This window comes from Pongo abelii, chromosome 13 (genome assembly GCF_028885655.2).
Source record: "Pongo abelii isolate AG06213 chromosome 13, NHGRI_mPonAbe1-v2.0_pri, whole genome shotgun sequence".
NCBI classification, from domain to species: Eukaryota; Metazoa; Chordata; class Mammalia; order Primates; family Hominidae; genus Pongo; species Pongo abelii.
In genome coordinates, this window is record NC_071998.2 from 62267766 (window position 1) to 62292224 (window position 24459).

General features: G+C 36.4%; 1 protein-coding gene across 6 annotated transcripts in view; it reads right to left on the reverse strand.

The window, feature by feature from the left end:
- Positions 1-570: 570 nt before the first annotated feature.
- ABHD17B (abhydrolase domain containing 17B, depalmitoylase) overlaps positions 571-24459 on the reverse strand; it is a 45249-nt gene continuing 21360 nt past the window's right edge. For 3 of the 6 annotated variants that reach the window (XM_024252576.3, XM_054520042.2, XM_024252578.3), the window contains 3 exons: positions 10034-10503; positions 5495-5674; positions 571-2427 (listed from right to left, as the gene is read on the reverse strand). In XM_024252576.3, coding sequence (XP_024108344.2) covers positions 2208-2427; positions 5495-5674; positions 10034-10500 — 867 coding nt within the window. In that variant the 5' untranslated portion in view covers positions 10501-10503 and the 3' untranslated portion in view covers positions 571-2207. Of the gene's footprint in view, positions 2428-5494; positions 5675-10033; positions 10504-10892; positions 11018-17856; positions 17926-24459 lie in introns of all 6 variants that reach the window. The other 3 variants (XM_063714244.1, XM_054520043.2, XM_024252577.3) reach the window with 3 other exon arrangements.

A 24459-nucleotide genomic window follows, 5' to 3' on the forward strand; every position in this document is an offset into this window, starting at 1 on the left:
TCAGCTAGGAATGCTTCCCCTGGGTCACCCAGGTCTACCCAATTCTTAGTTATCCTTCAAAACTTAGCTGAAATACCACTTCTCTGAGGGACTCTTCCTTGCCCTGCTCCCCAGGTTCCCCTCCCAAAAGTACCTTTTACCTGTTACAATACCTTACAAATCTCCTTCAGCCCTTATCAAAATAGTAATATTTGTGCAATGAAGTGCCTGCCTCCTTAGCTATACCATGAAATCTATGAGGACACAGTCTGTCTTTACCTAGCACAGGTTTTTGCATGATTTATACATTCAGTAACTGTCTGTTGAATGAACGAACACTGAATGAATAGGATCAACATTTAGATTTCCCCAGGTGATCAAAGAAAACATTTAGCTAAGCCCTGAGTTGTATGCTGTACAAAGAAGAAACTGTATAGGTTACAAGACAATCTTGAGAAAGAAAGACCTCTCCAAAAAAAGTGATGATATAATTTTAAAAATTTTCAAACTATGTCCTATAAAAACAAAGGGTAATTTTTTTTCACTCTTTCTAGTGTGGGGGTGGGGAGCATGGAAAAAGGCAAGCACAGGTCAGTGGTATATTTGTTGTTTTACTGTTAATTTGACACATCTGAACCAAAGCATTCACAATACTTGATATAGTTTAAAGAGAGTCATATACTATAGTCTTAAACATAACCACGGAACAAGCAGAACAATTAAAACTACATAAGGCCTTAAAATATATCCACAGTGTGTATTATTTCCATATTCATTCATTTACAAATTAGACTACATACCATTAATTTTATTTTTATTTTTCTTTCATTGTTTTATTCAGACAGGGTTCATTCAAGGAAAGGCAACTTAGTTTTTGCATGTGTGAGCTTTATTTTTTTACTATATTGGTTAATATAAAAGTTATGAATCAAATGTATTCTTATCTCCTATACCCAGGAGTGAATCCATGAAATTCTCAGATAGTAATCCAAAACAATAGGTCCTATTTTTAAAAATAGCTAAAGTGGGCCAGGCGCGGTGGCTCATGCCTGTAATTCCGACACTTTGGGAGGCCGAGGAGAGCAGATCATGAGGTCAGGAGTTCAAGACCAGCCTGATCAACATGGCAAAACTCTGTCTCTACTAAAAATACAAAAATTAGCCAGGCGTGGTGGCAGGCATCTGTAATACCAGCTACTCAGGAGGCGGAGGCAGGAGAATCACTTGATCCTGGGAGGCAGAGGTTGCAGTGAGCCGAGATCGCGCCACTGCACTCCAGCCTCAGTGACAGAGCAAGACTCCAGCTCAAAAAATGAAAAAAATAGCCAAAGTGAAAAGGGATCTGATAGCCAGTCTGTTAGTGGTCTTTAAGATTAACTCATGGACTTTCAGGATTTCATACAATGAAGACTACTGCAATTCTATGAAGACTATGAGATCAGTCAAAATTTAAAACATCGCATACAAAATCATTCTTGAAATCTCTAAATGCCTTTTAAATAACCAGCATGAAAATTTTAAGTAGTTGCCTCACAGTACCAAACTTAGAAGTCAAAACTAGTTAAAATTCAGTGCTATCATGACTTCTCATTTACAAGGTAACTCATTGGTAAATTAATAGATGGCATAAAAATTACGATTTACATCTTTTTTAAAGGATAAATGTATGTAATCAGAGTATACAGAAAATTCAATGTATTTTACAATAAAATAACTTTAAACCTCTATCCCTGTACAACAGGGTTTAGGTTAATTCTAGTGAACTTGCATGGTTTTAAATCTCTTTTACAGTTCATTCTGAGTACTTAAATTGCTTTAGATACATAGCTTTTTTCAAAATACTACAGTTGTATTCCAGGATAAGATTTAGTATATTGAGATGTTTTAAAAATATTTATAAATTTGTTTCTAGTATGCAAAAGCATTTGGCAATACTTTTACAGCATTTGATTTTATAGAATTAAAATCTCATACAGTACTCATCTTGATGTTAAAAAAAAATTCACAGAAAAAATATAAATTACACAGCCTGACTGCATGGTACTGTTATTTCCAGTTTTTAGTTCTGGTAATTAAAACCTTCATTAAGTCTGTTAACAAATCATTACCTGTACATTTATGAAGGCAACTGACATGATTTGCAAACAAAACCTTCAGGTTTTATGTTATTTACCAAAGAGTGCAGTTCAGCAAGAAAGGAAAACCCAGTAGCAAATTTACAGAATATTTTACAAATTTACCAGTTCCTGTGACACAAACTGTTTCAACCTTTCAAGATACTGTCCATAAAGTTCCACATCATTGTGACCTGCTCCTTCAACCCAGAGAGGCTCCACAGGTCTTTGGCAACGTTCAAACAATGCGAGGCCATGTGAAAAGTCAATGACTTCATCTTCAGTCCCATGAATTATTAATACTGGAGAGGTTATCTTAGAGATTTTGTCAATGCTGCAGGGAAAAAGGAAGGGGGAAGAATGCAATAAATTAACTATGTAAAGGAACATATTCTTGTGCTATATCAGACAGATAATTCAAATATGAGAATTGTATGAATCAGTTCAGAAGGTAAGAATGTCTCTTGAATTTCCAGTAAGATTCAAAAATTGCCTTTTACATACTCCCTACCTTAAGATTATCTGAGGAAGTTATTTTCATGCACTTGTTTTGATGGTTTTGCTGGAATCACTCAATGCTCTTGTCACTCTACTGTACCTTTCTACAATGCTGACTTTTGGCACAGAGAAACTTAGGTGTCCAGAAGAGAAAACTTAAGAACCATTTCAAGTATGCGCTAATTTCACTTTCTGCACTCATTATATTCTTTCTCCTAGTCTCCTACTAAAATGACAGCAAAATGTTTTATGTTTTTGTTCTTGTTTGAGGATAAAGATACAAAAACAAGGAGAATGTACTAAAATATAATAAAATGTTGGAGCTGGAAAAAAGACTAATGTGTGAAACAATTTATTAAAAGGATAGAAGAAAACACAATTTTAGGCAGATAGACGGTAAAGTGATGAACGAAACCAATTTATACAACAGAATACCCCAGAAAGCTAAGGAATTACCATGGTGATGAAGGGAGTGATTGAAATATATAGGATTTTTGCAAAGTCTGTGTAAGAAAGTTAGCCTCCCCTTCCCAGTTCCTTTTGCCTGTTCATATACCTGGAAACTGCCTGCCCCCAAGACTGGAATGTCTGTGAACTAGAAGACTGCCAGAGTTTAGAACAGAGGTATCATAGAGACAACGGAAACATATACATTTACATACTAGCTACTATGAACCCATTTTCCCTATGTGGCTCCCAGAATGCTGGTAGTCAGGCCACTGTCCTCCAGGAAGGACTTTTAGAAAGAGTCTTCTTTGGGCCGGGCGCGGTGGCTCATGCCTGTAATCTCGGCACTTTGAGAGGCTGTAGCGGGTGGATCACCTGAGGTCAGGAGTTCGAGACCAGCCTGATCAACATGGTGAAACCCTGTCTCTACTAAAAATACAAAAAAAAAAAAAATTAACCGGGCATGATGGCACGTGCCTGTAATCCCAGCTACTCGTGAGGCTGAGACAGGAGAACCACTTGAACCCTGGAGGCAGAGGTTGCAGTGAGCTAAGATCGCACCATTGTACTCCAGCCTGGGGGTCGCAGCGAGACTCTGTCTCAGAAAAAAAAAAAAAAAAAAAAGAAAGAGACTTCTTTGGAGATTATCAGACCAGCCCTTTAGTTGATCTGATCTGCTAAATCTCGATTGTCTGCTTATACGTAAAAGTAAAAAGTTGATCAGCTCCTTTACTTACATATAAGCAGGCAACCAAGAATTATCAGACATGAGAGGAGAACACTTCAAATAACGTAGGAATCAAAACAAACACTTTTTTAAAAGGCAACTTGGAGGACACAGAAACTACACAGACAATTCTTTTTAAGAATCTTTAGAGAAAGATATTATAATAAACATAAAATGAAAATGGAATTTTGACAATGAAAAAACCATCAATGAAATAATCTAAGGCTGCATTTGGTAAGAATACTTGGGTTTACTATCTGCTGTCAGAAAGATGTTCAGCAGTAGAGGAATTAAAACTTGAATAAAAAATAAAAAGAAGTACATTATCTTTTTCAAACAGTTTATTTTCATTTTTTGAGACAGGGTCTCGCTCTGTTGCCCAGGCTGGAGTGCAGTGGCACCATCTTGGCTCACTGCCATCTCTGTCTCCCAGGTTCAAGGGATTCTCATGCCTCAGCCTCTCGAGTAGCTGGGATTACAGGCACGCATCACCACGCCTGGCTAATTTTTGTAATTTTAGGGGAGAAGGGGTTTCACCATGTTGGCCAGGCTGGTCTCGAACTCTTGGCCTCAAGTGATCCACCCGCCACGGCCTCCAAAAGTGCTGGGACTACAGGCGTGAACCACTGCACCTGGCCAAACAGTTTATTTTTAGTGTTGCTCTCTGTTGGTGCACCAGAAATGAAAGAGGGAGCTAGATGGAGACAAGTTGACAACAACACTGATATGGGGATACTCAGATACATCCCTATCATTTTTACCATTCAGCTAGACAGAGGCAGTATAATGCCTATACCCATATTACCTGAAACAAAAACAAACCCAAAACAAAATAAAAACCGAAACATGCCCACAGCTTGCACCTGTGATAAGATCATGTGTTCACATACTTTCCCTACTAAAGTGGTCCATTACTGGCTAATGATGAAAATAATGTGTTTTTAAAATAATTCTTGAACCATGTGATGACTTTGCCTTTGGCCTATCGGCCATTCACAAAAAAATCCTTTGTATTGCTGCCAATTGGAGAAAGGAAAGAAAACTAAAATTTGCCAACTTATTTCTTGTCTTCTCCTTGAGAAAAATAGGCCATTAATTTTTTCCAACTATGAAGAGTAGGTGGGAACTACCGCCTGTCTTGAGAAGCATGAAGGAAAAGTAGCTACTTTCCTTTCAAATACATCTAAGTATGTTTGCAGGTTTTGTGGCAGCAATACTTACTAATCTAGTTAATTTAAGATTCAACTTTTTTTCAATTCACTTCTTTTGTAAATTAGATATCATTAATCAGGTATTTACTCGTTTTAACCTCTACCTGTTCTTCTCTAACATCAAGTGTCTCACTGGATGGCACTATCCATTAGCACCTCAGGGCAGAAACACGGTAGTCATGTTCAAGTTTTTCTCTTTAGCATCCTACATCCAGTCTGATACTCAGTTCTGTCAAATTTATCTTTCAAATTCATTCCCTTGTCTCCAATACTAGTGCCACCACCTGAGGTGTAAGGCCCTCAGCAATTTTCATCTGGATTACTACTCCTCAAACATTTCAGCCTTCTGACTGGTCACCTGCTAATACCTTATTTACAAATTAATTTTTCATAATTTCTATGTGCTAATATATATAAAATGAAGTTTATGGTTGAGTGAACTGTGTCACGAATACTTTAAATGATGAAAAAATTCCCAAGTTTCTTGGAATTTAACTATTTTGAATATTGCTACTTACTTTGGGAATGCATCAAAACAGTAGGTCTTCTTGGTATCAGGAAAGGCAACTCGCATTCCCGAGGTCAGAGGAGAATGAAGAATAACAGCAGCACTCTCATATCGAGCAGCAAGATCCACAGACGGTACTGTCCCTATACTTTGGCCATATATAATCACATTTTCAGGGCGAATGCCGTATCTACAAAGTTCAGGCGTTAAAAACAAAAACCAAAAAAGTTGGAGTGGTATGAAATGTTCCATCATTCCAAAGGATTTGATCTTAGAATAAGACAATGTCAACTAATCCATTTTTTAAACTTAAGTTTCTTAGCTATTACTGTTAGTTTTAACGTTACAATAAAGTCTGTATCATCAGTTTACTTCATGTGTTTCTAATTCATCTTTTGGAAGAATAATTGCTGAAGTATTTTAAGGTTTCAATCTTAAGAAATAAATTTATTAAATAATTTATTACACTATAATATTTCAACCTAGCATACTGTTGACTAAGCTTGGGGCATATCACTAATATTTTAATGAACTGATGTTGAATGGATAGGTCATATTTATTTTCCTTTCAATGTAACAAAAGTTATTTATTTCTCCACACATCAAGAGTGGCTCATTTTAATTTCCAAAATTGGTCATATTGATGAACTGTTACATATAGTTATGGTATGAAATGAATAAACTATATGTATGGTTTTAGTAAAGGGTAAATTATGATTTTATGATTTTTCTTAAAATTTATCTTTGCTTAGTTGTAGAAATGGACTAATGGTTGAAAAGATAAAAAAGAATTCCAAACACCACATGGTCCAATTATTTATGAATAGACTTTATGCTAAAATCACAAGGTACAATTTTAATCCCTTTAAAATGGCCACAGGTTTAAATAGATGAAAACTCATTGACTCAATAAATATTTATTGGGTACCGAGTATGTTCAAGGAACTGCTTGCTACTTGTCTACAGTATAATCATCCCAAATGTAAACTACTGCAAGTGCAGTGCTACCTGAGCTAATGAATGTGGGGTTAAAGGTTATAGTGACATTAAATACACCTTACCACTTAGAAGGCAGACAGCAGTCACTCTGGCAGCTAAGAACATAACAGCTTCTTTTGGAAATCTTTTGCCAAGGTAAAATATTTTTCTAAGAATCTGGATATTCACCAGGAAAGAGAGAGGGAAACTGTCCGTGTGTTCTCTTCCAGGGGCATAATACTATTTGAACTATACAGGTAGTAACACAGCTCTCCCCATATAGTTTCTTCAAGTCAGTACTACACAAGCATTTGGATAGGACACAGAAAGTGGGGCTCTGTCTACTTCAAATTGACTCTAAATATTAGCAAACTCAGAAAAGCTTTTTTCTTTACAACAGACCTAGTTGCACATATTTCATATGAATGAAGAAATTAGGAGAATGAACATTTGCAGCATAACCACAGTTCTTGAGGCTGCATTGTTGCTGTCAGCTGAATATCAGCATTGTTGGTGGCAATCATGAAATTTGGGCTGCAGCTAGCAATGACAATGCTCAAGGATAGAGTCGCAGAGGTAGCTGACAAATTAAGCATGAGGGGACTCACAAGAGTAACAACTGCCTAACAGTATGAGCTAGAAAGGAGTTTAGAGACCATCTAATCTAGAGTTCAGCTGCCTAATGAGCAGATCTTCAAAGTCACCAATAGGTGACAGCTCTATAATTAGAACCCAGGTATACTGACTCCCAGTTCAGTGTTTTTTACCTCTGAAGCACAGAGATGAGGAACTCAAGGACTTTGTGGGAAAGGTGCATAGTGAATGCCAGGCCCCGAGTTTCTTTTGGTCCATCAGAAGGTCAGAAATTGGAGTTATTATGGATATCCAATTTTCCCAAAAAGGACATCATTCAAATAATAATTATTTAAGTTCATTATTTATTTTCTCTCTCCTGGTTACTTAAGTCCTAACTTTTAATCAGGCAAATAAAATAAAAGGCATGTATTCTAATTACATACATTTCATTAGATGACAGAATTCCAGAACTGGAAAAGACCTTGGGGATCATTTAATTCAATCTCTTCATTAAACAGATGAGGAAACACAGGCTCAGAGAAGTAATATTTCCTAAAGTACCTACACTTATGAAACTCCTCCAACTATATTTTGGTTTCAACATGAAAGAAAACAGAGGTCTAAAATTCTAAAATATAAGTGCTAAAATAGTATGTGGGATTATTGATGAAATCTGCCCATTCCTCATTAACACTGGCTATCAAATATGTTAAAAAAATTAATCAAGGCTAAAAATCAGTTTTGAAAGTTTTCTTCAAATTGATAAATGCCAAGATTAAAAAAAAAAAAAGAAAAGAAAAAAAACAGTAAAGTTGACCACTTAAAAAATGGGATTTTTTTACATAGACACAGAACACTGAACTGAATACTAACATGTTTTGTTTGAATAAAGTAACCCTTTTGTGTTACTGGGAAGCACTAATAATGAAGGCTGGCTATCAGTTTTAACTTAGCACCCTTTAAAACTTCATTATTCCACTGAAGTTAAACTTTAAAAGTGCGAACTTTATCACTCAATAAAGCTATTTTTTTAATTATAATACTTTCTTATAGTTGTTATATGTTATTCAACTGGCTGACTCTAAAAAGTGGGCACTCAGTTTCTGTTTGTTTTAAGGCTTGATGGAACTGATATCAATATATGTAAAAAAGATTTTTATTTAAAGCAGTTTTTAATTTATCAATTAAACAATAACTTTACCATCCCCCATCAACTCTTTACCTACTACTTGCCATCTTTTTTTCCTTATTCCCCATATTTATGTTTTTATATAATTTCAATTGATTTTAAGAATCCCTTTTATGTATAACTTTGCTATGAGAGCATAACTTTATTACATTTCTTTGGAGGGAAAAATAGTTTAAAGATATTTTTAATATCTTTAATAATATTAACTACTTTATTATTAAAATTGAGGAAATTTTTCCTGACTAAATGAAATCTTTAATATTTAAACATTAAATTAGAAACAGTAAGTTTTCTTTATATCCTACAGCTTCAGTCTAAAACATCCTGGAAGTCAGATATTTTATTTTCATATAATATAAAGAATAGCCTATATTAAGGCATCTGTTTATTGTACACTAACCTGACTAATAATACACTGAAGTCTACCAAATTGTGATTTTTTTTTCAAGAAAAATGTTTAGGTATCTTGGTGACTAGAAAAGATTAATGCAATTTCTAGTTCCCCAAAATGTATGCTGCTATAATCAAAGAATAACTGACATAGTAAGAAAATTTTATTAAACAATTTATCATAACATTAAAACTTTTTTTTTTTTTTAACAGAGTCTTACTCTGTCACCTGGGCTTGAGTGCAGTGGTATGATCTCAGCTCACGGCAACCTCCGCCTCCCAGGTACAAGTGATTCTCCTGCTTCAGCTTCCTGAATAGCTGGGATTACAGGCACCTGCCACTGCGCCCGGCTAATTTTTGTATTTTTAGTAGAGACGGGGTTTCACCATCTTGGCCAGGCTGGTCTCGAACACCTGACCTCGTGATCTACCTGCCTTAGCCTCCCAAAGTGCTGGGATTACAGGCATGAGCCATTGCGCCCAGACATTTCTTTTTTTGTATTTTTAGTAGAGATGGGGTTTCACCATGTTGGCCAGGCTGGTCTCGAACTCCTGACCTTGTGATTCACCTGCCTCAGCCTCCCAAAGTGCTAGGACTACAGGCGTGAGCCACCGCAGCCAGCCTAAACATTTTTTTTAAACTTGATATCATCTCTCCCAATTTTAGGAATACAGAATATAAAGTAAAATCTCAGTTTTATAGAATGAATACTTGAAAAATAATTCCAATAAGGTATCTTTAAGTTGTACTTCCCAAGAAGTAATCACATAAAATAATGCAAATCTTGGCTTAAGATTTTAACAGAAAGCAATCCAGCCTCATACTGTTAATGACAGATCAAGTAAATAATTAGCTATGTCAGTATTTTCTCTCATTTCCTTGAAAGCTTGCAGCTTTGAATAAACATTTTTTATATCACATTCCAATAAGAAAGCTTACAAAACCAAACATTTGTCACTGGATTTAATTATTATTATTATTATTTTTTAACTTTTTTAAGAGACGAGGCCTGACGCTGTCATTCAGGCTGGAGTGCAGTGGCATGATCATAGCTCACTGCAGCCTCAAACTCCTGGCCTCAAGTGATTCCCCTGACTTTGTCTCCTAAGTAACTAGGACTATAGCATGCACCATGGACTTCCAGCTAAGGATTTAAGTTAAAAAAAAAATCATACATATATACGTGTATTAATGTAGACAAACAAACCTGAAACTGTCTTTAAAAACTTTGTTTCGCTATTATGTGAAATTTAAAATTGCTGTCTAAAATATTAATTATTCATAGGTATATAATAGTAAATATAACCTCTATATAGCAGTTATGTATAATAAAAACAGCTTTTATTCTATTCTTACACAAGATATTTTTAGCTAACCACCACGAGTACAAAAAATAATTTCCAACCACAATTTACCTTGTCCTAAGAGCAAGCCAAGCAGCTTCAATGTCTGCATAGAGGTTCTTCTCTGTGGGTTTCCCGGAACTGGCACCATATCCAGAATAATCATATGAAAATATATTACAATTAATCCGTGATCCTAGTCCTATGTAAAAGCTGCTCATTTGACCAAGATCAACAGCATTTCCATGTGAGAAGAGTAAAGTGTATTTCGCATTGGGTGAGCAACGTACAAACATACAAGCAATTCTGTTGCCTTTACTGGTTCTAGTCATGAAACACTCAATAGCATCTTTTTCTCTAGAAGAATACTGCCAGTCTGCTCGTTCAGACAGATGTAAAGTCCAACGGCTTCCGCTTTCATCACACATCAGTGTGTAAGTTGGATCAGGTGGCAAAAACGCTAATTTTGAAGCAATCTTCCCTGGACAAGGTGGACAGCAGAAGAGGCAACATAGCTCACTAAATGAAAGATTATTCATGCTCTGAAAAAGAAAAGGAGATAGCAAATATTTTACTAACTGAATGTAGACTCATACAATAAAAAGTTAAAACACAGACATGGGTAAATTTTATTGGTGGTTAATGACTATTACTATTTCAGGTATGATTCCAAACAGATTTTTGGCTTCTTTTTTTTTTTGAGATGGAGTTTCAATCTTGTTGCCCAGGCTGGAGTGCAATGGCGCAATCTCAGCTCACCACAACCTCTGCCTCCCGGGTTCAAGTGATTCTCCTGCCTCAGCCTCCCGAGTAGCTGGGATTACAGGCATGCGCCACCACACCCCGTTAATTTTGTATTTTTAGTAGAGATGGGGTTTCTCCATGTTGATCAGATTAGTCTCGAACTCCTGACCTCAGGTGATTCACCCACCTCGGCCTTCCAAAGTGCTGGGATTATAGGAGTAAGCCACCGCGCCTGGCCTTTGGCTTCTTTCTAGAAGTACTTTAAATCCTGGGGTGAGGCAAATATTCCTGACCAGCAGACAGACTCAAATCCTATATGACAGGTTTCAAATAGCAGTGATTATTATCTCATTTAACAAAAATGTCAAAAATGATAAAGGTAATATTTGCCATTTCTTTACAAATAACCTGAAGGTATGAAATATCTTTAGTGTAGTCTGTAATTTCTATGTAACTCAGCAAAAGTTCTTAGAACCTCATAGAGAAGCTAGGAATTTAGCATAAAGTGAATACATAATAATAGCATTTATGAAGCTATTTGTCAGGCATTGTGCCAAGTGCTCTATGTGTATTACTTGGTTTAATTCTCAGAACAACTGTGTAAGTTGTTGTGAGAAAGGAAACTTGCACAAGATGAGGCAGTGGTGGAGCCAGGATTTGACTCCAGGCTGTCACTACACTATGTTACTGGGTTACACTGCCTCACAGATTCAGAACACGCTCAGAAGACTATCACTTTGGTCACAGTGCCAGTGGCCCAAATAACCTATAGAACATTAAAGTGTATGTATGTATGTATGCATGCATGTAGGTATGTATGTAATTACTGCCCAAACTAAAAAGGCTATAATATAAAGTTTATTGTGGAAAAAAGGTAAAACCTACTAAAGGTAAACTTTTCTAAATGTTTGGAAGACAAAGAATACAAGGTTTAAAGTTAGGAAGCTGGGGTAAAATCCTAACTCTACCACTTACCGTTTACCAGCTATATATCCTTGGGCAAACTATCTCTTTGACTCTCATTTTCTTCATAAGTAAACAAGGCCAGTACCTACACTGAAGGACCTGGTTGTGAATATCAAATGTTGGTGTAGTGAAGGCCCATCATACAACATATGGTGAGTGATGGCCATATCGTTGTCACACTTTAACTTAGGGACAAAAATAAAATAATACTTGTTTGTTCTATCAGTATTTCCTTCTATCTTGTCCTTTTTCAAATTCCTGTCTCTTTTTAGCAGAATTAGGCCATTGCTTAGTTCCAGAGAAAAGGCATTTAAAACCAACACCTTACAGGTTTGGTGGCATCCAATTTTCTCTAAAAAAAAAAAAAAAAAAAAAAAAAAAAAACCTAAATATAAGAATAGGGGAAAAAAAGTACCTTATTATACCAAAAATGAGAAGAAAACAACTCAACAGAGTGACTAAATGGTTGAGAATATCTGGGGGAAAAAATGCCCTTTTCATTCAATACAGAATCAAATATATCCTATAATGCTCAATATAAATGTGTTTATAAGAAGCAGCAGAAAAAAGCACAAGAAGAGAGAAACAAGGATAGGTATAACATAAAAGACTTCAAAAGGTGAGGGAAGGGCAGAAAAACATCTTGGATATTAGGAAATGCTTTAATTGCTTTCTACCTTTATTCCTTTTTAGGCTTCAAAATACAGCCTGAATAAGTTAATGGCTTACTCTGGTTGGAACAAGAAATAGGACAGAAATAACAACTAAGTGTCATCTGCTAACTTTAACTGAGGGCTTCCTGAAGTGTTGTGCTGAGAATGATTCTAAGGCATACACAGGGCTTAGCCAGCAAAAGATGTGATAAATTAGTGATGTTTACTATAGACTCTGGCTACAAATTTACTATCCTGGTCAGGAGGATAAAGTGTCTGTTGAAGAAGATGGAAGGGAAGGGACTCAAAGGGTCTGTTCCAGAGGAGGAAATGACCTGCAGAAAGATGATGAGGCACAAGGTATAATATCAGTGCTGTCTGTTTCACATCTGTCTATGGTTATTTGTCAATCCCAATTACCTCATATACCATTGACTGCTGAGCCACAATAGCCTTTTAAAAAGCTTAATAAGTAAATGGTACGTATCTAGACTATAGTCCTATAATTTATCTCTTAGCCAGAAAACCTTTTGTTGCTGTTTTTCGAGACGAAGTCTCACTCTATCGCCCAGGCTGGAGTGCAGTGGTGCGATTTTGGCTCACTGCAACCTCTGCCTCCCACGTTCAAGCGATTCTCCTGCCTCAGCCTCCCCAGTAGCTGGGATTACAGGCACACACCACCATGCCCAGCTAATTTTTGTATTTTTAGTAGAGATGGGGTTTCATGATGTTGGCCAGGCTAGTCTCGAACTCCTGACCTCAAGTGATCTGCCTGCCTTGTCCTCCCAAACTGCTGGGATTACAGGCATGAGCCACCGCACCCAGCAGAAAAACTTTCATACACTATAATAAACTACTTTTGAAATAAACCTGGCTGGTTGAACATATATAATGCTGTGAAGAAGTTTCTGGGGATGAACACCAAAGGAGAGAAGCAGAAAGGAGAAAAACTGCAGTGCCAGGGCCTAGTTTAATGACAACTTCACTTCCTTAATGCTGACAGAATGATTCCCCTCTTCCACTGCCCAAAAACCAGATAACTGGGGCTTATTTAATGACAACAACTTGCAAATGATCACTTTCCTAATAAGAGGCCTGGTATAGGGCAGCAACACAGACCTACTTCCAAAAGTTAATTGAATACGTTAAGTCTGAAAAATTTCACAAAAACTATAAACAAAACAAATAAATCTACGTTTTAGTATAGTGTGAGCAAGTTACTGAAGAAAAACATTTTATTCTGTAAAAAAAAAAAAAAAAAAAATCACTGAAATAGCTTGTTAAACTTAAATAATTTCAAGTCCAACTTGTTCTTATAAAACTCATGCCAGGTGCAGTGGATTGCTTGAGCAGTAACAGTTGAAAAACACATCAGTGAGCTAAAAGATCAGGTTGAGTAATTTGCAAATATGGAATTTTTTTGTGGGAATTAAGAGAAAACAACAAAATTTGATAGAAATAGAAGAAGTAGAAATATCACTATCCATACTATAGAAGTTCCAGGAGAAAATAAAGATAAGACTATCTAAGAATTTCTCAGAATTAAAGGGGGAAAAAAAGTCAGATTGAAATGCCTCAAAGTGTACCAAAAAACAACAAACTACTTACAAATGAACAAGATCAGATGAACATATGACTTTCTAATATAAACACTGGAAGCCAAAAGACAATGGAGAGATAATTTTAAGCTAAAGATGAAATCAAACTTTTAACCTAGAATTGTACATAGAACAAAAATACAGTTTTAATATAAGGATAAAGGTATCTGGGCTGGGTGTGGTGGCTCACTCCTGTAATCCCAGCACTTTGGGAGGCCAAGATGGGAGGACCACTTAAGCAACATAGGAAAACATTGTCTCTATCAAAAAAAAAAAAAGAGAGAGAGAGATCTGCAGGACCACACAAACTTGTAAGACTTAACCAAATCAAGCCTCTCTTTGAAAAACTCCAGCAAGGAGGGAAGGAGATAAATCCAAGGGAAGGCCAGGCACAGTGGCTCACACCTGTAATCCCAACACTTTGGGAGGCCGAGGTAGGAGGATTGCTTGAGCCCAGGAATTCAAAACCAGCCTGAGCAACATGGCAAAACTCCATCTCTATAAAAAATACAAAAATTAGCTGGGCATGGTAGTGTGTGCCAGTAATCTCAGCTACTGGGGTGGCTGGAGTGGGAGGACTGCTTGAGCATGGGAGGTCAAGGCTACAGTGAGCTGTGATTGAGCCACTATACTCCAGCCTGGGCTACAGAGTGAGACCCTGTCTCAACAATAACAACAAAACAAACAAAAACCCCCCAAACCCCAAGGGACTTCTATGAGATATCTGAGATATGAGAAATAAAGGAGAATAGTTAATACAATGTTTTTTGTACAAGTGAGCAATGGACGCAAGGAGGGTGAAGACAACAAAGTATATCCCTAAAAATCCAGAACAAAAACTGGTGAATATGAATATGAAGAGGATTGACAAAAGAGAGACTATTTAAGAGGTAAAAATGTGCTAGGGTACCTGACTTGTTGAGGATGCTACTGATACTGATAAGCTTAAGACATAGAAGAAAAGCATGAATATAAGCATGACTCTTAATAAGTCAGACATAATCATCAGAAAAATGATAGTGTAGGGCACATCTAAAGGAGTCATAATTATCCATTACAAAAGTCTAGCTTTAAATATTAGTGTCCAACTTAAGGAGAGAGTAAACAAAAAGAAAACAAGAAAAAGAAAATTAAGAGCAGATATCAACAAAACAAAGAACAAAAAGCAATGGAGAACCAACAGCTGATTTAAGAAAGGGTTTCCACTACTACTAATAACAAATAGCATTAACTGAACACTTACAAAGTGTCAGGCACTATTCTAAACACTTTTCACACGTTAACTAATCCTTTCAACAATCCTCTGCTTTAGGGACTATTATTACATCCATTTTGCAATTGAGAAAACAGAGGCATAGAATAGTTATATAAGTTGCCTAATGTCACAAATCTGATCAATGGAACTGATACATGACAGAATGACTCTGTAACCCAAACTCATAACTACTGTTTTGTGGAAAGGGTACTCAGACAAGACTGATCACAAGAAAGAGATAAGCAAAATAAACAAAATAATGTACTAAAGGAAAAAGGACTTTGAGCTACAGACATAGTTTCTAGAAACGAAAGAATATCATGTGTCAATAAATAACCTAGACAAAATTCATGCATTTCTTGAGTAATATAAAAGGACAAAATTGGCACAAAGGCTAGAATATGCAAATAACCATCAGAACTTCAAAGGGAAATCAAAGAAAATACTTTCATTAAGTGAAGTTATTCCAGAAAATGAATGCTGCTCAACAATTGCTTTCTGAGGCTATTATAACCTTTATCCCAAAACTTAGAACTGTAAATAAAACTGTAAGTCCACTTCACTTTGAACATGCATGAAAAAACCTTAAAAACCTTAAAAAAAAGAAACAACATGTAAAGTGTATATAAATACAAAATACAAAATCAAGCTGAAAGACAAGAATGACAAATCTTCCAATGTTAAACCAAAGTAATTCACATTAATGAACTAAAGAAAAAAAATCACATGGTTTTCTTAATAGATATACAGGGACAAAACAATATGTTTGGTAGATGATATAATTACCCTGATAGAAAACCAAAAGAATCTAGAAAGTATTAAAACAAATGAGACTTCTCAGCAATTTTGGCAAATGCATGAACTTAGGTAAAGTTGGTACAGTTCAATGTTAGCTAGCATTAAACAACTAAAAATAGTTAAAAAAATTATAAATAAGATCGTACCCACAACCAAAACAACTATCTAGGAATTAATATAAAATAGAATGCAGAAAACCTTTATGCAGAAAAATTTTAAATAAGAACATTAAAAAATGGAAAGAATGACTTAATAGCACTGAGAATGTCAACTCTCCCAGAATGAAAATTTCAAGGTAATTCCCATCAAAATTCCAGCAGAAATTTGAGGAACTCAAAAGTGATTATAAAATTTATATGAAAGTATAAAGGTCTATAGAAAATAAAAAAATAAAACTAAGAAAAAAGACTCCTCCACTTATAATCAAGAAAAACAAAATGCAGAGAATTCATACAGAACCTCAAGGAACCCAGAATAAACAAATCAATCTTGAAAAGAGAAACTAAGTTGGAGGATTCACACTTCCCAATTTCAAAACTTATAATAAAGCAACAGTAATCAAGACAGAATGCTATTGGCATAAGGACAGACAAATATATCTAAGGAATAGAACTAAGAATCCAGAAATAAACCTGACATTTATGGTCAGTTGATTTTTGACAAGAGTGCCAAAACAATTCAACGGTGAAAGAAGTGTTTTCAACAAATGGTGCTAGGGCAACATAATATCCACATGCAAAAGAATGAAATTTTACTCTTACTTCACACCATGTGCAAAAATCAACTCAAAATGAGTCAAAGACTAAATGTAAGATCTAAACTATGAAGTTCTCAGAAGAAAATATAGGCATAAATCTTTGTGACCTTGGGTTATAAAATGTTTCCTTAGAAAAAGATACTGAAAGCACAAGTAACAAAGAAAAAAAATAGATAAATCAGACTCCAAAATTAAAAACTTACATGTTTCAAAAGACACAAGGATACTGAAAGGACAACCTACTGAATGTGAGAAAATACAAATAACCTTTACAATTCAACACTTTTAAAAGGACAGCTGGGCACGGTGGCTCAAGCCTGTAATCCCAGCACTTCAGAAGGCCGAGGCGGGTGGATCATGAGGTCAGGAGATCGAGAGCATCCTGCTAACATGGTGAAACCCCACCTCTACTAAAAATACAAAAAATTAGCAGGGCGTGGTGGCATGTGCCTGTATTCCCAGCTACTTGGAAATATATATATTAAAAACATTGCCGGGCGCAGTGGTTCACACCAGTAATCCCAGCACTTTGGGAGGCTGATGTGGGCGGAACACGAGGTCAGGAGTTCGAGACCAGCATGACCAACATGGTGAAACCCCATCTCTACTAAAAATGCAAAAATTAGCCAGGCATCATGGCACACACCTGTAATCCCAGCTACTCAGAGGCTGAGGCAGGAGAATCGTTTGAACCTGGGAGATGGAGGTTGCCATGAGCTGAGATTGCACCACTGCACTCCGGCCTGGGCGACAGGGCGAGATTCCATCTCACAACAAACAAACAAACAAACAAACAAAAATTGAGTTGTATCTTAAATATTTGAGTGTTATGGTATGTCAATTATATATTAATAAAGAAGTTACCAGAAAATGTCTATAAAGGGCAAAGGTGTATATATATATATTTGTGGGATAGATAGGAATTTTCCCTCCCAGATATTAAGACACACTGCACAAAGTCCAAGTAATAAAGACAGAGTGGTGCTGGTACAGAAACAAATAGATCTAGTAATGGAGTTTATGAATGAACCCCTATGTGAATGGGACTAGGGATTGACACAGCTGGTTTCTCAAAGCAGTAGGAAAGGATGGATTCTTTAGTAGATTGTGCTGGGAAAACTTACCACATGGGTAAAGTGGTTGGATCACTACATCATGGAATACAGAAAGCAAATTCCAGGCAGATCACAGACCTAAAGAGCAAAACTAATTTTTACACAATCCACAAAAGACAAACATTGGTAGATTTAGCTTCATTCAAATAAAGGATTTCTCTTAAATGAAAAATGTCAGGGCAGGCGTGGTGGCTCACGCCTGTAATCCTAGCACTTTGGGAGGACAAGGCGGGTGGATCACCTGAGGTCAGGAGTTCAGGACCAACCTGGCCAACATGGTGAAACCCCATCTCTACTAAAAATACAGAAATTAGTTGGGCATGGTGGCATGTGCCTGTAATCCTAGCTACTCGGGAGGCTGAGGCAGAAGAATCACTTGAGCCCGGGAGGCAGAGGTTGCAGTGAGTCGAGATTGCGTCATTGCACTCCAGCTTGGGCGACAGAGCAAGACTCTGTCTCAAAAAAAAAAAAAAAAAAAAAAAAAAGAAAGAGAAAAGAAAAATGTCCTTTTTTGGATGATTTCATCATCCCAAACTGTCAGAATATTTAAAATGTAGGGAACTTCAGCAAAAACAAGAAAAAACTGGGTAACTCAACAATGGGCAAAAGATAGGAATAGGCAATTCATATGGCTAACAAGTATATGAAAAAAGGCTCACCCTCACCAACTATCAGAGAAATCAAGAAATAATACATCAAAACTAAAAGAAAAAATTAGAAAGCTGAGTATTATCAAGTGCTGGTGAGAATGGGGAAAATGGAAATCTTTGTAAACTGCTTGGTAAGCCATTGTGTTTACCAATGACCCAGAATCTCTCTCTTGGGTAAATACTACAAAGAAATACTTGCACAGGTCCTTTAAGTGTTTCTGAAGTATTATTTGTGTCAGGGCCTGAGATGCAATATAGGTTCCATACCTGGGGAAATGAGTAAGCATGTGTTGGATGCAGATAATGGAAAATTAACACAATCAGAAGCAATGACTGATGACTAAGGATTAAATATAATGGTATTAGGTGAAAAAAGTAAGGTACAAACAGATCTATAATACCATTAACATACATGCAAAACAGACATAAACATTATCTTTGAGGACAAATACATTTCTAAGGGCATGTATGTCAGAGTATATGCTTACCGAAGGGGTAATGGGGATGGAGGTTGAAGGGAAAAAAAAAAAAGAAATTAAGTAAAACAAGAGCAGGGCCTATGCTCATAGATTGATGGTGATAATGTGCCGTGAACTAGATTAGAAATTCCAGAGGGTAACAATCACATCTGCTTGCTTACAACTGGACATCTAGTATCAAGCAGAATACTTGACATATAGTAGGGTTTCTAATATTTTTTAAATGAATGAGTTAGTAAATCATTAAGACTGATTCAACTCTTTGCACCCAAGAAGCTCCTACGAAAGAAAGAAATTCACTAAACTTACATGTCAAGAAAGAATGCAAAAATGTTTTGTTACTATTACTTAGGTTTTTCATATGGGGGCGAAACAGAAGCTTTTTCATATGGGGGCAAAAGAGAAGCAGTCAAATAAAAATCTATGAACCTAAGTGGGGGCAGGTGGAAAAAGCCTGGCAAGTTACTCAAATCATTCAATGTGTTATGAAACACAGAGAAGGACCCTATTCCAGGGAGGAGGGAATCTTGCCCCTCTTGAAATAAATACACAAAATGAAAGGTCAGGCCGGGAACAGTGGCTAATGCCTGTAATCCCAGCACTTAGGGAGGCCAAGGCAGGAGGATCACTTGAGGTCAGGAGTTCGAGACCAGCCTGGCCAACATGGTAAAACCCCATCTCTACTAAAAAAACAATAATAATTAATACAAAAATTAGCCAGGCATGGAGGCGTACACCTGTCATCTCAGCTACTCAGGAGTCTGAGGCAGGAGAATGGCTTGAACCCGGGAAGCAGAGGTTGCAGTGAGCCAAGATCGCGCCACTGCACTCCAGCCTGGGTGATAGAACAAGACTCTGTCTCCAAAAAAAAAAAAAAAAGGGGGGGGTCACCTCAATGTTAAACAGATGGCCCATTGTGAAAACTAAGGTTTTCCTTTTGGCAGGGTATTCAACAGTTTCTTCACTTACAGCAAAAGCAATTTCCTAAAATTGTATGAAATAATAATTTAAGAATCTGCTTCTCCTGGTAACGTTTTCCTCCTCAATGACAAAGAAAAAAGATGAATAACTGATTCTTTCTCAGCAAAACAGGAAGACTAATGTTAAAAAAAAAAGTCCCTAAATAGAATGACCTACTGTATCTCCTTCCTCTCTTCTAACATAAGAAATTACTGACATGACTCCTGTCAATTTTTGATATAATAACAATTTACTAGGGGAAAAAAAATCTCCTTTTGATCTCCTTGTAATAGTTTCTTGGTAATGCAGACCAACTCATATTACTACTAATTATTATAAGGTTTAAGATTTTTGTTGTACTGAACTAGCATTAAAAGTCTTTAAAAGCAGGTTTAGAGAAAACATTTAAAAGAATGCTTATATCTTTCTTCATTTTGTGTGATATGTTGACAACTATGCTCAGTACACTGTATATGATAAACCATTTAAATTTTGATATATTAGATTTCATGTTAAGAACTATAGTCTAAAATTCAAGATGAATTACTCCATTTATGGATAAATATGGGGATGCAATATCATTCTATGTAATCTGTAGTAGTATTCTAAGTATAGCTACATGTGAAACTCTGAGTGTTATGGTTTTTAGAAAGCCATACACATTACAGAGTTTAGTACATACAGAGAAGCTGAATATTCACCTTGAAAGAAGATGAAGCATCCAAAACACAGTATCAAAGTTTCCTGGGCCAGGCACAGTGGCTCATGCCTGTAATCTGAGCACTTCAGGAGACCGAGTCAGGAGGATCTCTTGAGGCCAGGAGTTCAAGACCAGCCTGGGCAACATAGGGAGACCTTGTCTCAAAAGAATAAAAAAAAAAAAAAAATCCACTAACTCACTAACTACAACTTGGACAAGGAGGTACTTAGTTGTAACAATGTTTTAAAACATTTTCTTATCTGTGCATGCCTTATGCAGGATGATAGCTCATCACACTCTGTTGCTCCGGCTGCAGTGCAGTGATGTGATCTGTACCCTCCGCCTCCCAGGTTCAAGCGATCCTCCTATCTCAGCCTCCCAAGCAGCTGGGATCACAAGTGTGTGCCACCATGCCTGGCTAATTATTCGTACTTTTTGTAGAGACAGGGTTTCATGGATGAAATGGGTTTCACAGATGAAACAAGAGTTTCATCTGTGAGATCAAAGGGCTCAAAATTCAGGTGACTTTGCAGGAAAAAGTCAACTCTGCTTGAAGACACAAACTGGATGAACTGCATGCTACATGAGTTTTTAAACTCGGAGAAAAAATTTTAAAAATATTAATGTTTTAATATTTTGAATTAAAAGAAGAAATTTTTGCAAAACCTCTTCTTTGAAAAAGAATCATGTCTGGTACTTTTAAGGTAAAGTTGCAATTTTTAAATACCAATAAGATTCTAGATATAGAGTGTAATAGTGCCAAGGGGTCACTTGAAAACACCCTTAGAAGTGTGGGTTTTGTTGGGGTAAATTGAACAAACGCCTTAATAATTTAAGTTTAGAAAAATTTAGGAGTTTCTCAAATGGAAAAAAAATGTACTGGGCAATGTGCAAATAAGAGCCCTTTCTCATTGGTGGAAAGTATTGGAGTTAGACGAAAAAAGAAAGTTGAGGTGAAGATAGGAGGCATCAACCAGAGACATCAAAATAGTGTCAGTTCTAGTGTAAGTTGTGAACTTACTATTCTAGTAAAAAAAAGCTAGTAAGGTTCAGAAATGAAGATGTTAGATCTATGATGACATTATAGTAGAAGATGAAAATTAAAGGTAAAGAGTCTATAAGCTGTGCCAAGCAAACTAATTTGGGTCAGAAGTCCTATTTAGTTTAATGCAGTGCTTTTTATTACTTTTGTTTTCCCTCAGTTTCTTGATACTACTAGACACTGCACTATCTAAGCACTCACTCTCCACATATGATTATTTAAATTTAAATTACCTAAAATTAAATATTCACTTCTTCAGTCCCACCAGCCACTGTGGCTACAAGTTACACAGCATAGTATGAATATTTCTTTCACTACAGAAAGCCCTAATGGGCAGTGCTGAACAAAAACCTTTGAAACCCAGGCAATCCAGAACAAACGGTTCCATGCTTTAAATTCATACTAGCTTCAAATGCTAAAGAGCACCTTCCTTCTTGGCTTTTCCATCAAAGTACATATAGGTAAATCTCATAGATCTTTCTGTTGAACATTGATAAAACACATAGAACTAAGTGAGATTGCCTACATAATACTATTCTGGAAAATTTTATCTTTACGACACAGACTTATTTCTAACCCAATTCTAACATAAAAGCCATTTTATTAAAAATGAGCAGTGCAACTCAATTAGCCTATCTATGTTTTAATCCACGGTTTGATGAATCAGAAGGATTCATGTTCTTGAGAGGTTTTTGTAAGCTGAAGTTGCAAGTAAACCATGAGAAAGTGTAAAAAACACTTGCGACTATTAGCTAATGAATTTCTGAACACAGTCCAAAACAGTATCCTAAACACTTACAATCTTGATGATCCACCAGAGCAATGCCCTAACAAGTAAACCAAGTCTTCCTGATGGAGCAGTAAAACAGGTTGTTGGTTTTTGCATATGCTAGTATCACATATTCCTATAAAACTTTTGGTGACTGGAAAGTACAATTAGCTCAGGGCTTTTAAAAGTCACACCTTTACCTGTTGTTGAGTGTAAGCTAGACATGAACAGACACATGTTTTCTCTCCCTGATCATCAGCTTTTGGCATTTCTATTTCAAGAATCCAAATCATATTTATCCTCAAAGTTCATAGAAAAGCTGTCATATTACATTGTTCCAGAAACATTCCACAATGCACATTATTCCCTAGTTTATAAGTAAAATAAGTCCCTGAGAAACTTTTCAGGTGAGTACCTACTCAGTATTTTTCATACCATAGAACACCCATATGTACCTCAATATTATCTAGTCAATGTAGTCACAAATCTCACAAAATTTAAGGATTATTGATTATAAATAACGAATACAATCTTTTTTAAAAAGAGGTTCATATTATGGGTACCCCAGTTCGAATTTCTAAGAGTTACAAAAAAGATTATTTCTAAGAGTTTATACAAAAAGTTTATAAAACCATTTACAGGTCAACACAGCATATGAGCATGGATCCAAACGACCCTTATTTACCAAGCAGTAAATAAAATAAGGTGTTTCAATAAAGTTAAAAAAACTTTACCAAACAACAACAAAGGTTTTGTTTTTTAGGCAACTGAAACTGCTGTAAAACATATTAGAGCTACAGTAAAAAGACAAAAATGTAAACAGTGATAATACTACTACTGTATTCAAATAAATATTAGTCAAGTTCCACAATAGGGATTTGATATTTTAAGAAATAACATTGCTATTATGAAAGTACTACAAGACAAAGATTAAAAAAAAAAACAAACCAGCCAGGTGCAGTGTCTCACGCCTGTAATCACAGCACTTTGGGAGGCTGAGGCGGGCAGATCACAAGGTCAGGAGTTCGAGACCAGCCTGGCCAATACAGTGAAACTCCATCTCTACCAAAAATACAAAAAATTAGCCAGGCGTGGTGGCAGGCACCTGTAATCATAGCTACTCGGGAGGCTGAGGCAGGTGAATCACTTGAACCTAGGAGGTACAGGTTGCAGTGAGCCGAGATCGCACCACTGCACTCCAGCCTGGATGACAGTGCGAGACTCCGTCTAAAGAAAAAAAAAAAATCAAACCACATGTTACACTATTTTTTAAAAGTCTCCTCGCCAGGCTAAAATAAGGATTGGTTAAAAGTCCACTTCAAAAAATGCAGTTCCCTAGATACTGTCTCCAACTCATAAGAGTAGAGGTTTACATTGGGAAAACCTCCTCTGAGGAATCAGACTAATCTGAAAGACGTATCTTAAAAGATACTTACATGGCAAATTACACAGGGAAGTTGGGGGATCTGGGAGCATATTTGTGCGATACTGGTGGGGGACAGCTATGCTCTCTACTGTAAGTGGGATGTCAACATGTAAGAAGTAGTAATATAATACTGTTATCTAGCGATATGGAAGTAAACACCAAAAGAATCATTCAAAAATAAGTAAATGCCCCCGGGAATTTGTAGAATTATTTGGCTTCCTGACCACATACATGTACAAAACTGATTTAAAAAAATGACCAAAAAAAAAAAAACACTTAAAACTTCTTCAGTCTCTTCCCTAATCCCAACCCAAACCTCAGCCTTGTTCTCAGAAATTACAATTTTGGGACATTTGTTTTTAATTCTTCTAGTGCTTACCACCATACTCATTTTTTTTTAAAGTCCATTATTTCTTATCACAGTGTAGCCTCATTATAAAAGACTGAGCGGGCCGGGCAAGGTAGCTCATACCTGTAATCCCAGCACTTCAGGAGCAGAGGAGGGTGGATCACTTGAGGTCAGGAGTTTCAAGACCAGCCTGGCCAACACGGTGAGACCCTGTCTCTACTAAGAATAAAAATAAAT